Below are 16,089 nucleotides of genomic sequence, written 5' to 3'. Positions count from 1 at the left end.
CATGCTAATAATGTCACTATTTATGAACTATAGTAGACATTTTTATGACGTCACTTTCTTTTTCATAAAAAGTGTATTCTTTGTCTGCCTGCCGTTTAGTTGGTGTCTGTATTTGACAGAAAGACAGCAGGTAATGCAGTAAAACAGCTGCACTTTATGACATCAGAAATAAACAATAGATCATTTGTTTATGGATGGATTGAGGTTTTTGGAGGAATTTTACTGTTGTTGTTGCACAAAATTAGGAAAATGACAAATATTTTTGCAGTAATAAAATGAACTTATTGCTAAAAATGATGCCAAGAGTCCAGCTCTGAAAAAACTGACAAAAGAAAATGGATTGATTTGATTTGTTATTTATAATTATTAATGTTTCCAGGCTTTGTTTTGTTCTGCAGCATTTTCGTATCAGTCTACTGCTTCAGATCAAGTTCTATATTCAAGTTCAATAAAACTATATTGTGATATAAAATGATTCTATATGGCCCAACCCTAAATTTAAACACAATCATCATAAATAAAGCTTAGCCTCAAATAAAAAAGGGTTTATACAAATATACACTTCTTTTGTCTGAAGGTTGATAAACCTCTATTGTAACAGTAAAATCTGTCCAACACAAGAGGCCTTCAGCTATGATCTGCTTGCTTTATTTCATTTTGTTATATAAAATGTTATATAAAATTATATAAAAAATGTTGTAAAATGTTATTGTTGAATACTCTGCTCAAAAAAAAAGTCAACGTTATGAAAACACATCCTATACCCAATTGAATAGAAAGGTATTTTTAAATCTTTTTAAATTGTTTATTCTTGACATTATTTGCATGTGCTGACAACACAAGCATACAAAAATTATTAATGGAAATTAAATGTATTAACCTATGGATGTATGGATGTGGGATCATCGTCAAAACTAGATTTGTAATTCCTTTAAAAAAATTGCATCTGATTGCTGGCAGCAATCAAGATTATCAGCATTTTAAATCTGTTGCATTAAAGGCCAAAAATACCCAGTTTAATATCAATGCAGCTTCAGTGTTCAAGAATGTAGAGAAATAGCTGTTCAAACGCTCTTTAAATCACTAGGCAGCCTAAAACATTTAAAAATATTGTTTATTATAAAGGACCATTTATGAAACCAAAATGTCAAAGTTTAATGTTGTAACTACAAGAATCGAGATCTGAGCTTATATGCAATAACATTTTTACTAACCTATGCTTAAACTTCTTCTTTTAAAGCACAATGCAGGCAAATTTGAGCTTTTTGTGCATGCAGTTCACCAAAAACTGAAACCCTCTAATGCTTTGGTTTCAGTCATGGCTTGTTTCTTGTCCTCCATGAGGGGGTCATACTGGTACAGCAGCTGGATGATGGGAGGCGCCTTGGGGACCAGCTGCTGGATCACATTGCATGGCTGATGTTTGGCGCCTGCTCCAGCCACAGGAGGCTCAGGATCTGCCTGCTGCACTGTCAGAGGTAGCAGGTGAAGCACTGCTTTCAGCTGTGCTTCACCTGCAGAGAGGAAGGTGTTCAGGGGGAGGAAGAAGAGCAGAGATGTTTCTTACTTCTTATTCTTCCTTTTGACAACATAATTCAGATGTAAAGAGACAGCAGACCCACAAGAATTGAGATGAAATGAGTATTTTTAAATCCTTCCTAAGAAAACTATTTTAAGTAAATGTAACCCGGTGGTAAATTTATTTAAAAGAATTAAATAAATAAAGTGGAAGATTATTTTTTTTGTATGCATATAACTATTATTCTGAGTAACTAATAGGGTTTGGGTTTATATTGTTTTTAAATGGTAAAGGAAAAGAAGAAGAAAAAAGAAGGGGTAAACTCATTTAGTTTATTTCCTTGTATGATTTCGATTATTGGTTCGTTTATAAGTCCCTCGTTTTAGCCAATTGTGATTGGCTCTGGAGACGTGAGGGGGCGGGGTCAAGGAAGAAAAAAGAACGGAGGTGGAGCGGAGAAAGTTCAAGAAGGTGGACGGCGAAGGATTTTTCCCTCCAGATTTGCGGGAGAGAAGCCTGCGTTTTCGAAGAGACAAAAACCGGAACACAAACGAAGAATTTTGAACGGAGAGTTAAGAAGAAAATCTTGGCTTCTGAGTCGAGGAACGGCGGGTGAGCTGGAAGCGAGCGAGCCGTTTTCTGGGTCGGAGAGGACGGCGCTGGAATCGGTCGGGAGCGGAGGCTGCTAAGCTAGTGTGCATCACGATGGATCACATTGAGGCGAAGTAGTCGTGTTTTCTGTTGTCCTTGGATCCAACTGGAGTATTTCAACGCACTCAATGTTTTGCAAGAGAAGCAACAGGCCTGCAACGTTTTGGTGTTTTTTGCTTTTGAGGTGCCGGTACCGTGAGTAAACTGAACTGTGTGTGTGTGTGTGTGTGTGTGTGAGCGCGCGCGCACGAGAAAAGGTTTCAAACGGGTTAAAACGGGTAAAACTGTTAATGTTCCACAGTTGTTAATGGTATACAGTGACTTTGTTAACTAAAGAGTAGTAATATCTGGGAAACTTTTATTTTGTGACATTTATTTTGTAAATTGGGTTGAAAACCAGTGTTTACCTTTGTTTAGATTAGGCCAAAAGGGGACATTTTGAGTATATTTTAGGGTAAGTGGAGTAATTTAATTTTATAAAGTTTTACTTAATTGGAGTGGTTTATATTTTTTTGTTGGGGTATCAATTTATATTTTATTTACCAAATTGTTATAATTTATTAAACAAAGCCTTTGCAAAATTTGGCTAAATATTGAAAGATCTCTGGAGTCTCTTTATTTTCTTATTTTGAATTGGAGTCTGCCCACAGAGATGTGCTGTACCACACAGAGGTCCGCTGGTTGAGCCGCGGCAGAATTTTGAGGTGTTTTTACGAGCTGCTACCAGAAATTAACACATTTCTTTCTTCAAACGTCAAAACAGACCCAGAGCTGATAAACCAGAATGGAAATGGCACATCAAATTTTTTCCCAACTTTCTTTATTGAACATTTTGTAATAACAGACATTCCAATGTATTTTACAATTTTGAATGAGAAAAACAAAGTGTCACCCCACCCAAACCCTTCAACTATTTTCCCCTACCACTCTATCATCTCAATCCCACCCCATACAGCCCCAGCCAGCCCTCCCCATTATAGTAATAATAATAAAAATGATGTAATTTTGAGTACAATTATGTATTTGGGAGAAAAATTAGTAGAAAACATTAGTATAGTTCAGTTTTAATCAGAAGGCAAGACCATGGTACTGACAAATCGTAGAAAGGGTTTTCAAGTAGCCTGAAAGGATTTAATTGAGCCTCTAAGTGAGAACCGAAGATTCTCAAGTTTAAGGTTGTACGGCATATCACATATTTAACAGACGTGACAGAAATGCTGAACGGCCTTAACTTGCAGCTACAAGGCCAGGGAAATCTCATTTGTGACATGTATTTCCACATAAAAGCATTTTTTTTAGGTAAAACTAGTGCTGCTTATTGGGACATGTGAAAAAGAACAATTTCTCCAATCTCCCTGCTACCCAAAACTTTTCTGCAGAGAACCCAGCGGTCCTGTTCCCATCTGAAAAGTGTGTGGAAGCGCTGGAAATGCTGAAGCTGGAGTTCAGTGTGCGAATCTGTGGACTACATGTTCATGCATGTTATGCCCCTTTTTATGTGTAGGGCTATCTAGAGGGTCATAACATAAAAAGTAATGGTTTTGGCCACCAAGTTTAAATAAAAAAAAACACCAAACTATTGTCTTTATACAAATTTAAATTTATTTACAAATTAATACATTTACAAACAATAGGTTAAGGAGAAGCTGAAAGGCTTCAGGGTGAACCAAGGCCAAAATAACAAACACAAATCCTACCTATCTAAGCCCAGAAAACAATCTTACCTGAACCAAAAGAAAAGGGAAAAACAAAGACAAACACTAACCTCCTTGGACTAACTTAAACAGGAGAAAATTAGTACTACAGAAAATGACAGTTCACCCCTACAGCTTCACCTGAACAAAATTAGAAACCAAAAGACTAAACAGAGTGGGCACAAAACCACAAAACCACAAAGCACTAGAAAACAACACTAAGTGCAACACACAACATACAGGTGGAGAACTATAAAACAAAAATGGAGAATAGTGCTAAGCTGCAATGGAGACTGGTTGCAGCCAAGCTCCCTTCTCATAGACTGGAGGTCCACATGGTGCTTGTAACCCTTGTGCTATGCTATGGGGTCCAGATGACCCGATCCTTATATTGACGTGTTCTCCCTACCATGACAAAGGTGGATAAAGGTGAAGAGAATTTCATGTAATCCATGGACACCAGTGAAGATCACAAATCATTACAGAAAAAAGGTACAGCGCACTGTCTTGTGGGGTCTAGATGACCCACTCCCAATGTTGACCCTTGTGCTAATTTAGATGACCCCACCCTTACATTGACGTGTTATTTCCACCATGACAAAGGTGGATAAAGGTGGAAAGATTTCATGTAATCCATGGACACCAGTGAAAATCACAAATCATTGAAGTAAAAAGGTTCAGCGCACTGTCTAGTGGGTCTAGATGACCCAACTCCCAATGTTAAAGTGCCTAGGATAGCACAAGGGTTAAGAATGCAGACATCAACCTGGGTCCAAATGGAGGCCACACTCTTTCTAGCACACCTAGAAATAATCACAAAATGCACAAGAACACAGAGGTCCCACTCTGCTACAGAAATACAAAACACACAGAACAAAAAGAAATCCAAATCAAATACAGCCACAGCAGTAACAATGCAAAAGAAATGTCTTTTCCAAAATCCCTTTCTTGCTGACATCGATAAAGCCCAGCCATCTTATCAGTTTGAGCTAGCCGAGTTACGGAACTGTGATGTTTTGAAAGATGCATTCAAGCCCAACAGTCTCATTGACTTCTATGCCACCAACCCAAATGACACGAACCCTAACATAAAAAAAAGCAATGAAGATGTCCACACCATTTGGCAGCACATATATAGTACAGACCAAAGGTTTGGACACACCTTCTCATTCAAAGAGTTTTTTTTATTTTCATGACTATGAAAATTGTAGATTCAAACTGAAGGCATAAAAACTGTGAATTAACACATGTGGAATTATATACATAACAAAAAAGTGTGAAACAACTGAAAATATGTCATTTCTGGAAAGCTAGCGTCTGATGTCAAAACCATAGATCGTATCAACATTCACAGAGCTGAAAAAACTTGACTTCAAATAACTTGAATCCAAACCAGAGTCATGTGACCACAGTGAATGTCCGTGTCTGTACTATAAATATTATGGTCACATGTTATGGACCATGTTGGAGGTTTCTGAATGAAACTCTGTTTGTTTGTCAATGAGAGTACAGAAAAGTGTGAAAAATCTGGAACCAGAATCTTGTGATCCAAAGTTCTGGTTCTGTCCCTGTTCGAGAGACAGAACCAGAACCACACATAGATCTATCTAATCCAGAAATGTTCTGTCTGATCAATGATTCCCTCAATCCTTGATTGGTCCATCCCAAACTCACATCTGTTCATAAATGTACATCAAAGAAGAAAGTGATGATCTAGAAAAGAATCTGTTTGTCTGCAGGTCTGTTTTCCTCCAGATCCTGGAGCTGCTGAAAATCTGAATCCAACCCATGTTTCAGATAAACACTCCAAGTTAGAATGAGAAGAGGAAGTGCAGTTCTCCATCAGTCCACCGGGGGAGCTGCAGCACAATAACTGTCCACTTGATGCTGAGAGAGACAGTGGAGCTGATCTCAGATCAGTTCCTGCTGCAGCTCTGACACTCATCTCCACTTCCTCTGATTCCTCCATCACTCTGCTCTCCACCTCCCAGGAACACCGTCCAGTCACAACATCTCTGCAGACAAGCTGCTGCTGCTCCTCTCTGCTCCTCCAAGAGGAACATCAGACTCTTTAGTACCACCTGCAGATAGAAAGTAGAGAGACAGAGATGAAGGAGTGTCTCCTGATCCTGGTCTGTCAATCAGTGATGCAGCACAGCAGCAGAAAGAGCAGCAGGAGCTTCAGTCCTGTTCAGAGCAGCAGCTTCCTGTCATCTTCACCTGTTGGAGCTTCTGCTGCTCTGATTGGCTGACTGTTGTCCTGAAGCCTGTCATCATTCTCCTCAGAGCTTCACTGAGAAGCTGCAGCTTCACAGGAATCTCTGCATCTTTGCTCTCAGACTAACTTTAGGACCAAACATCTGGAAGCAGCTGGACTGACTCCAACCCTCTACTGACCATAGAGTCTGCAGTTTGGAGTTTGGACTCTCCACCAGATCCTGGAGCTGCTGAACATCTGAAGACTGAAGGTTGTTGAAGCTCAGGCCCAGTTCTTTCAGGTGGCACGGGTTGGACTTCAGAGCTGAGACCAGAGCAGCACAGCTGGACTTTGTTAAACTGCAGTTCATCAACCTGAATCCAGAACAAAGAGTTGAGTTTAAAGACAAAGTTCATGTTTAGAGATAATGTCCTCCACAAAAAACATGTCGGCTTCAGACTCTCCCTGGCTCCAGCTGGTTAGTCACATCACCTAGTAGGGGTGGGATGGTGATAGGTTGAGCCGGGTCCTGGTTGCCTGGGTGGGCCGGGGTGGGTTTGGGGGGGTGAGCTCTGCCGGGCCTGCCGTTCTCCCGGCTCGGGGCTCTGGTTGCCTGGGTGGGGTGGTGGTGGGGGCGCACACTCTGCCAGCAACTTGGCAGGGGTTCCTGGGCGGGTGCCTTCTGGGCACGGGGTAGGCAGTGCGGCTGACCGGGAACGGCGGCCGGGTGCCGTGCTGGGTGGCTGGTCGCCTTGGCGGGGGCTGGGGGGGGGCTTGGGGCTCTGGGGCCTGGGGTCGTCTGCCCATGGCCGGTGTCTCGCCCGTGGCCGGTAGTTGGCGCGTGGCCTGGCCCCCCGGGGGTCGACGCCGCAGTCACAGCAGGGGATAAGGGGTTCACTTGGATGGGTTAATTTAATTATTATTATTATTCACATTATTATTAATATTATTATTATTATTACTATTATTATAATTAATATTATTATTATCATTACTATTATTATAATTAATATTATTATTATTAGTATTATTATTATATTATTTATTTGATTATTCTTCTTATTATTTTTTTATTTATTTATTTGGGGGGGGGTGGTGTGCTAGTCCTTAGGGAGGCCAGGGTATGAATGGTGGGGCTGGACCCCCCTGCCCCTCTGTTCTGGCACCGGGACCCTTCCTTGCTGGCTGTCTCTTGGCGCTACGAGGTTTGGCCTCCAACTGCGGCTGGCTTGCCGTTTTCTGGCTGCCTGGCCGCTCTTGGAGGGGGGGCGCCTACCGCGGCCGGCTGGGGGGCCGGTCGCTCGGGGGAGCCTTCTCCCCCGGTTGTGCTCATCCGCCTGCTCCTCCTCGCTCTCACCCAAACAAATATTGCACACAGGCACATAGGGCTCCGGGATCTGGATGGTAGGGGTATGCTGGCGGGGCTCACTGGGGATGCCCCTCTCTGGGTTCTCGTTGGCACCCGCCCTCCTCCCCGCTTTTTACTTGCATATTAGACACTCTGATTCATCTAGGGCCTTGTGGAGAGGGTCTGGTGGAGGGGGGCACGGTGAAACATCAGTGCTCACCTTTCGCTGGCCCCCCCCACAATTTTAACTTCCTCTGTAGACACACACACTGCATGCTAGCAGCACACACGCAGCAAATACACACCACTCACAGAGGGACCCCGGAGTGGGGGGCTTTGCGGCTTGGCAGCGGTGGAGCCCCCACACTGGGTACCTCCTATTTTACCTGCAGCACACACACAGCACTCCCACACCTCCATACATGGGTGGGGTCGGGGGGGGGGGGGGGGGGGGGGGGGCGGCCGGTCTTCACCCGCCTGGTCCTCTCAGGGCGGCCGGGCTTATGGGTATCCTGTCAGCTGCAGGGATGGTCGGGCATACGGCGCTGGGGGTTGGCCGGCTGGGGGGGGTGTTACTGCGTTGCGGCGGGGGGAGGGAGGGATACCAGATGATTGTGAGTATGTGTGCGTGAGTGCATGGGTAGGACGGACCTGGGGGCTGGCTCGCTGGGACCCTCTGGGGCTTTCCCTCCCCATCACAGAGAGGGGAGGGCACTGAGAGGGTTGGGGAGGGGGGCTCAGATATTATGGCGGCGGGGGGGGGGGGGGGGTTGTAGTGTGTAGGGTTGTAGGGTTATGGGAGGTGGCTGTGGGTGCGTGGCGATCCGTGGGTTGCTTAGGTCGCGTGCCTGGGCTGGTTGCGGAGACCGGGGCCCTTGCTACATCCCTGGCCTTTGTCTCGGTGTCCGGCGCCCGGTGGCCCCCATGGCTGCCGCCTGGTACGGCTAAGCGCTCCTGTTTCGTGGCCTGGGGGCCGGACACTGGGTTCGCTTGTGCCTCTGGGCATTGAGGGGGCCCCTGTAGGGGGGCCATCTCTGTGCCTGGCTGGTGGGGTGGGCGGTCCCCTCTTCCTCCCCTCCCGGGCTGCCTGGGTCCGGGTGCTGGGGGGGCTTCTGGCCTGGGGGGCTCTCCTCCCCTCTCCTGGTCTGGCTGGGTAGGATCTGGTTCCCCTTATGAACACACGGTTCACGTCGGCAGCATGCATGTATCTCCACCCCCACGTGCACACTGCCACACTGCTCCCTGTCTGCTTCATCCCTCCTCCTTACCCACAGTGTATTGATGGACAGATTATATATATATATATATATATATATCTATATATTTTTTTCGCTCATCTTAGTATCAGATTTTCACCTTTGATGTAACATTCGTCTTTCCAGCAGATCTGGTATAATTATTACAGCTTAAAATAATAACTTATTCAAATCAGTGCTTGTATCCCCCACCTTTTCACCTTTCTTCCTTTTACTCTCTTCCACCCTCCCCTCACATTCTTCCCCTCTCCCTCACCACACACACACTAAATGTAACAAATAAATAAAAAATAATATGACAAAAAGGGGTTTATACAAATCTACACTCTAGTTTCTCGAAGCTATATAACCTCTTTTTGTGATAGTAAAACCTGTCCAACACAGAAAGCCTTCAGCTCTAATCTGTTTGCTCAGCTGTTGGACAGAACAAGTAAAAAGAGAAAAAAAATAAAAAATAAAAATAAAGATAAAGTTCCTGTTTTTCTTTCTTCACTTCTTCTAAAACAGGGGTCACCAACCTTTTTGAGACCGAGGGCTATTTCATGGGCACTAAGTGGTATGAAGGGCGCCACTAAAAACCTCCTAGCCCCCCCCCCTAAAAAAAACCCACAATTGGAAGATGTTCCCTATTTTAATTTGCTCATTTTACACACAAAAACATGCATGAATTTTCTAGACTCGTATTACAGGGGGGGTCAAACTCAGTTGCATGTGTGTGTCTCTGGTCCTGTGTGTGTGTTTGGTCTTTGTCTCTGTGAAGGGATTGATGATATATCACAGGGATTTGATTATTTAAAATCCTTTTATTGTGAAAATCATGTTTAGGTCTCAAAACATTAAAAACTAAATTATAGAACTCATCACTGGGATTACTCCAAAAATATTTGGCATTTTCCGCAACACCAACAGTAAAAATCCTCAATAATTTCATAAACAAATTATCTATAGTTTATTTATAGTCTGAAAAAGTGCAGCTTTCTTTCCAGCCTGCGTTACCTGCTGTCTTTATTTAGACATTGCTATCACCAACCAAACAACCGTACAAAAAATGTAGATGGAAATTACAGACCAGTATTAAAAATGTCTGCAATAGCTAGTGAAGAATGACATTATTAGAATCAGCTGAGTAATTTAAGCCCACCCGATGATCCAGGTATTGCGCAAAGGTCTCCATGCGACATTTCACCTCACAACCTGCGCCCATTACCCCTCTCCTTCTCCTCCTCACACACACACACACGCCAACACGTCAACACAACTTTGTCATCATATTGATCTGAACACAATGAAACATGGAGTCTGACCTCAGAGTCTGCAGTCTGCAGTCTGGACTCTCCAGAAAACCACACAGATGAAGAAATCCTGAATCCTGCAGGTTCTGGTTGTCGCTCAGGTCCAGTTCTGTCAGATTAGACGGGTTCTTCTTCAGAGCTGAGACCAGAGCTTTACAACTGATCTCTGACAAACTGCAGCACCACAACCTGCAACCAGACAGAAAAGTGTGTTCAGGAGCAGTGATGCAGCTGGAGGTACAGGAACTTGGTCCATTCAGTCAGATGGGACCCGCCCTGCCAATAGACTGACAGATGACATTTTCACTGTTTAGAAATTTATTTTGGATTTTTACCCAAAAAAAAAAAAAAAAAAACTAATTCAAAATCCACTAGATTTTCTTTGATTTAAAGCTTTAATTTAAAAAATTTCAGATTAAATTGTTCTTCTTCATCTTGAACCCAAAATTGTAAAATTTATTTTCAGATGACATGAAATTGCAAAGTGAATTGTTCATTGAGATTTGAAGATCACTTTAAATTATGGGTAAAAACATACCACCACAGGCTGCACAGTGGCATAGTGGTTAGCGCTCTTCCCTCACTGCAAGAAGGCCCCTTGTTCAAGTCCCGGCTGGGGGACCTGCCCCAGAACACCTATGGGGGACCTTTCTATGTGGAGTTTGCATGTTCTCCCCATGCATGTGTTCAGTTTTAAATGGTTGTCTGGTGTCATATTTTTTAGGAAGGCGTACTTGTCTACTACTTTGAGTTCTGTGACGCTGTAACTTTTCATACTTAAATAGGTTACCCGATTGGAAGCTACCATAGCTCCACGAACCCAATCCCCTCATCACTACTCTGTAGGTTACTATTCTTTAAAGTAATGCTGAGTGATGGGGCTAAAAGACAATGAAGCTAAAGTTTGTTTTAAAGAAACCAGCATGGTAAAATAGAACATTTAAGCTATAAGACGGGAACTTTTTTTAGGTGTGATAAATCACTGTAGTATTTCATTTTTTAATGTACACCCAGCAGCCAATCAGAATCGAGAATTCACCTGGACCATGGTATAACAGAAATTAAGGACCCTCGCAGAAGGCTTTCCGACAGGGAGTGGAGGAAGGTTGCTTCCACGAAGTGCAGTAATTTCTGATAATGCACCCTTCGTCGGCCATTTACCCTTACCTAACCAGACCCTGTGACTGCGTGGGTTGAGGGTTAACTCAAATATTAGCCATAGCCTTAAGAACTTAATGACAGTATGTTCAACTCAGCTAAGGCGGGAAAACAAACACTCCTTACTTTGTACTCACAACATTATAAATGATCATTTGCCAACAGTTTTACTTTACTTGAGAGAAAAAAAATGACATTTTGCACGTTTATATATCTGTTATGATGTATTGTTTCACAAAATGCATATGTAAAGGCTACAATAAGATAATAATAATAAACAATAAGATACAAAAACAAATGGGGAACAAAACTTTTTCATTTGGTCCTGCCTCTTTCCCCCATTTTTGGAACACCCAGGTTAACTCCAGCCAGCATGGCAGCATCTGTGAGCTGACAATTTTGGCTTCAAGTAGGGGACTGTAGAATTCAATGGGTGACGTCAGAGATGCACCGTCCAGTAATATATACGTATATGGTAACACGGGGGTCTGATCTGCTGCTTCGGTCTTTGTGGCTCCACTTGGACTCAGAGCTGCCAGAGAGAGCGAAAGAAACTGCTGTCTAACGGAGAACTGAAGAGACGTGGCAGTGAAGCTACTGTCTTCAACCTGTAAGTTGTGGTCTAACTCAGGGGTCTGAAACCTGGGGCACCCTAAAAGGAAGACAGTGGCATGCAGTGGTGGGACAACAATAAGCACTTGATCCGCCGTCTGTCTGTATTTTTGAGATTTGAAAAAAAAAAAAAAAAAAATAAAAAAAGTCTCGTTTGAGTGAAGATCTCTTCTCAAAAGGAGCTTTTTTGCCCTATGACGTCATAAAGAAAGAGTCCATTCATGCAGTGCACTGAGCTAACACCCCCTTGCTATACTAGCTTTCAAGTGAAGCTGTTATCCCTGATTTTGTCACGGTGAGGGGTTGGCACGAGAGCCTGTAGGACCCAGATGCAGAGGCGGAGGCACGGAGTTCAGGGACTGGAGGGTTTAATTAAACAAAAGGCGCTGCAGAGCAGGAAATACAAAACAAAAACTTACATTGGCGTGGCGAGGAACATGGAACTAGACAGGATGACAAGAACACCAAGACAGAGCTAATGGACCAGCACAGGAGGAAGGCAGAGACAAGACTTAAATACAGACAGGGCAGACAAGACACAGGTGAAAACGATCAGGGCAGATGGGGACCAAAGGAAGTAAAACTCAAGAAACAAGACAAGACAGAAAACCTTTCAAAATAAAACAGGAAACAGAACCAAACAAGACAGAACAAGAACCAAGATGAAAAACAAGACACAACAAACTCAAAACATGACAGATTTCTTAGTAAACTGGTGTTAAACTCTTGTTTCATGAGAAATTCATATTTCCACCCTGTTAGATTTGGGTGATTTTTAAAGAAAGTAAAAATAAAATGAACCCAAGATTTCTACAACCAAACATGCAAATAACAGTTTTCACTTTCTCACAAAAAACACACAACTCTTGAACATTTAACTATTTATATGTTATTTGTCCCCAGTTAAACGCAAAAATAGTCTCTTTTTAGATACATTTCAAAACAGAAATATTCATCTCAAAACGAAAATGCAATAACAAAAAATTGGCCGCAAATATAAGCCGGCATGAATCAAATCTACAATAATCAGAACCTCAAAGTTCCCATGTTGCAGACCTGTTGTCTGGAGTTTGGATGTTCATGTTAGGTCTTTTTCCAACAAAAACTCTTAAGGGCCTGTCTGAGGCAAACTGAAAGCCTTTAACGTCACTAGACGTTCCACTAGACTCCCGTCTTTTTCCTGCTGTCTCAGTGTTTTCAGTCACTGCGTTAGTGACTCCAACTCCACAGTCCCATGCAGGGAATCTTGAGCTAACTAAATCCAGCTGACTAGCATGCTCACATCCTTAAAGTCCTTAACAACTTTCAAAACCATTATTTCGTACTCATTTTCTGTTCGTTCTTAACACACCAAGGACTTCCTTGGGCTTTTTAACATATTTTCTAAACGTTTCATCTCTGCTGGACTGCCAAGAGTGTACCTCCTTCTCCTCCCTCTCAAGCAATCTTTGATTTCATATACAATTATCCTAAGTTTGATACGTCTTTGTATAAATTTAAGAATGGTGATTGTATCGTTTTGTGCACTATTCGTGCTTTGATTGCTTAAAATAAACCATTTAAAATCAAATCAAATAATCGGTCCAACACCAAAGATTTTCAATCATGGTTGAAATGAATAAGGTTTGGCCTCAATTACAAAAGGGGTTTATTCAGTCATACCTTTGGTTTGTCTGAAGATTAATAACCCCTCTTGTTAAAGTAAAATACATCCAACACAAGAGGCCCTCAGCTCTCATCTGTCTGCCCAGCTGTTGGACAGGACAAGTTAGAAAAAAAAAATCAAATCAAATAAATGCATCCTCCAATCAAATAATAATAATAAAAAATGTGTTCTGCCCTCTTTATCACCTGCCAATAATATTATGTCAATATAGCAAGATTCTGAAACAATTTTCACTGAAGGAAATTCAAAACAACAAGAACAAACAAATCACATTAATGTAACATTGTCGTTCTGTAGTGATGTCATCAGTCAGTCATCTGTACTCATCATAAACATGGAGTCTGACCTCAGAGTCTGCAGTCTGCAGTCTGGACTCTCCAGAAAACCACACAGAGGAAAAACTCCTGAATCCTGCAGGTCCTTGTTGTCACTCAGGTCCAGTTCTGTCAGATTAAACGGGTTTTTCTTCAGAGCTGAGCCCAGAGCTCCACAGCTTATCTCTGACAAACAGCATTTCCACAACCTGAAATCAGACAGAAAAGTGTGTTCAGGAGCAGTGATGCAGCTGGAGGTCCAGGAACTTGGTCCATTCAGTTAAGTGGGACCCGCCCTGATGACAGACTGACAGATGACCTTTACACTGTTTAGAAATTTATTTTGGATTTTGAACCAAAAACTTGAAAGAAAATGCAACAGATTAGAAATGACTTTAAATGAAGTTAAAACAGACGAGGAATTGAAATGTCATTTATCATCATGAATTGCTTATGACAGAAATGCAAATTGAACTGACAGTTGAAGAAAAACATGACAATTTAAAATCCAAATAGATTTTTCTTTGATTTAAAGCGTTAAATTTCAAAAACGTCAGATTAATTCTATTTCCTCATCTTAAACCCTAAATTGTAAAATGCAATTTCAAATGACATCATCATATTGTAAAGTCAATTGTTCATTGAGAATTGAAGATCACTTTGAATTACGGGTAAAAACAAAAAACTTTCAGAGCAAAATCTTGATCACATTTTATTGGATTTGACATAAAATCAAGACAACAAAGAAAGTTTAAAGCCCCTGCAGATATTTCACAGAGGATGAAGATTCAGTAAAACAAAGTTGCTGATTAAGGAAAACTTGAAAAGAGACATTAAAGATTTTTCCAAAAGCAAAGCTAAAATTAAACAGAACACTGTCAAGAATATTTAGCACAGAAAATCCTCCTGTGTGTTAAAAATAGACAATGAGTCCAGATTTTAAAAAGATAACTGGGATTACGAGTTTGACTTAACGGCACATTTGATGGTATAAAATGACACAACAATGCAATGTTTACGATATTTGAGTGTACAAAAGACTCAGATAATTATGGTTAAAATACGTTCCTGTCCCTTTAAGTTCTGTTTAGAGTTAGACGCATGCTCATTAAAGGAGTGATGACGTCATCGTGTTGCTGCACGGCACCTGCCTGTCTGCTTTCCTCCATGCGTGTGAGAGTGCCGCTGCGTGGCAGGTTGAAATGAAGAAGTTTTTCTTGGAAGTTTAGTGTGCGTTGATGACAAAGTAAGTTTATGTTAATATATGTTACTTGGAGTAATTTGGTTCAAATATTCAGCATGTTTACGTAGTGCACAGCTAAATAAGCGTTAATTAGTCAATGAGCATAAAGCGCACGTGGGCGCTCCTGACTTCTTTGTTCTTTTTATGTGATTGAAGTTGCATATTAAGTTTATATTTGTGTTTGTGTTTATTAGAGACCACACACACACCTACATGTGGTCATCCACTTATGGAAATTTACCTGCCTCTGTATGTCAAACCAAAGGATGTAAAGCCTGAAGCGTGGATTACAATTATTGAAGCCAACCTCCTGCCTGCTGTCATTTATTCCACGCACCAACTAACAGAAACAGCCTCATCCAGGCCTTGAAGTAGTGCTCTGGCCGGCACTCCTGGTTCGAGAGTGGTGTCACCCACGAACAGTTTTTGAACCCAGATCCTCCTTTCTCTTTTTGCAATATTTATCGAGCCTCTAGCTGCAGCAATAAGACAGAATGATAGCATTAAAGGAATTAAAACCAAACACAGCCATCATAAAATCAGTCTCTATGCAGATGACATATTACTGTTTTTAAGTAATATACATTCTGTAAATGAAACGGCAACAATCATTAATGAATTCTCTTCTATATCAGACTATTCCATTAATTGGAATAAATCTGTTTTATTACCACTGAACAGTAATGCGGAGCAAGGACTCACAATACCAGTTAAATCAGGCAATATAAAATATCTAGGTATTTATTTTTCCCCCAAAATATCAGAACTGGGGGGCGTGGTTTGAGCAACGACATGTGAAGACGTTTAGCCTTGTGGCTCCGCAGAAATACCCGATTTTTCGGTTAAATACTAAACATCTATCGTCCTGAACTGATTCACCTTCTCCAGAAACGCTCTCTCAGACCGAACAGAAGACGTTCATTCATGATGTCTGGATCAAGAAGCACCAAAAAGTTAGAGGCTGCCAAATCTACCGAGAGCAGCCCCGGGTCAACGGATACAGCTAAGCTAATGGATGCTATCATGAACTCGGAGAAAACAGTACTGGCTAAGATTGCTACGCTGGATACCAAACTTGAATCTAAATGCCAAATGCTAAACGAAAATATGGAGTCGCTCCGACGGGATTTCAAAGATCA

General features: G+C 41.9%; 2 protein-coding genes across 5 annotated transcripts in view; one reads left to right on the top strand and one right to left on the bottom strand.

Moving 5' to 3' along the window:
- The window catches only part of LOC101172625 (uncharacterized), a 196,350-nt gene that overhangs the window by 78,904 nt on the left and 101,357 nt on the right, over positions 1-16,089 (top strand). The window lies entirely within an intron of this gene.
- LOC101155012 (NACHT, LRR and PYD domains-containing protein 12) overlaps positions 1,980-16,089 on the bottom strand; it is a 211,805-nt gene continuing 197,695 nt past the window's right edge. For all 4 annotated transcript variants that reach the window (XM_078934134.1, XM_078934156.1, XM_078934169.1 and 1 more), the window contains 2 exons: positions 6,262-6,435; positions 1,980-5,945 (listed from right to left, as the gene is read on the bottom strand). In XM_078934134.1, the coding sequence (XP_078790260.1) occupies positions 5,936-5,945; positions 6,262-6,435 (184 nt within the window). In that variant the 3' untranslated portion in view covers positions 1,980-5,935. The remainder of the gene's footprint in view (positions 5,946-6,261; positions 6,436-16,089) is intronic.

Source organism: Oryzias latipes, chromosome 2 (genome assembly GCF_053564925.1).
Source record: "Oryzias latipes strain Hd-rR chromosome 2, Olatipes_Hd-rR_3.1".
NCBI lineage: Eukaryota > Metazoa > Chordata > Actinopteri > Beloniformes > Adrianichthyidae > Oryzias > Oryzias latipes.
Note: the sequence above shows the minus strand (reverse complement) of the source record. Positions and strands in the feature narration are given on the sequence as shown.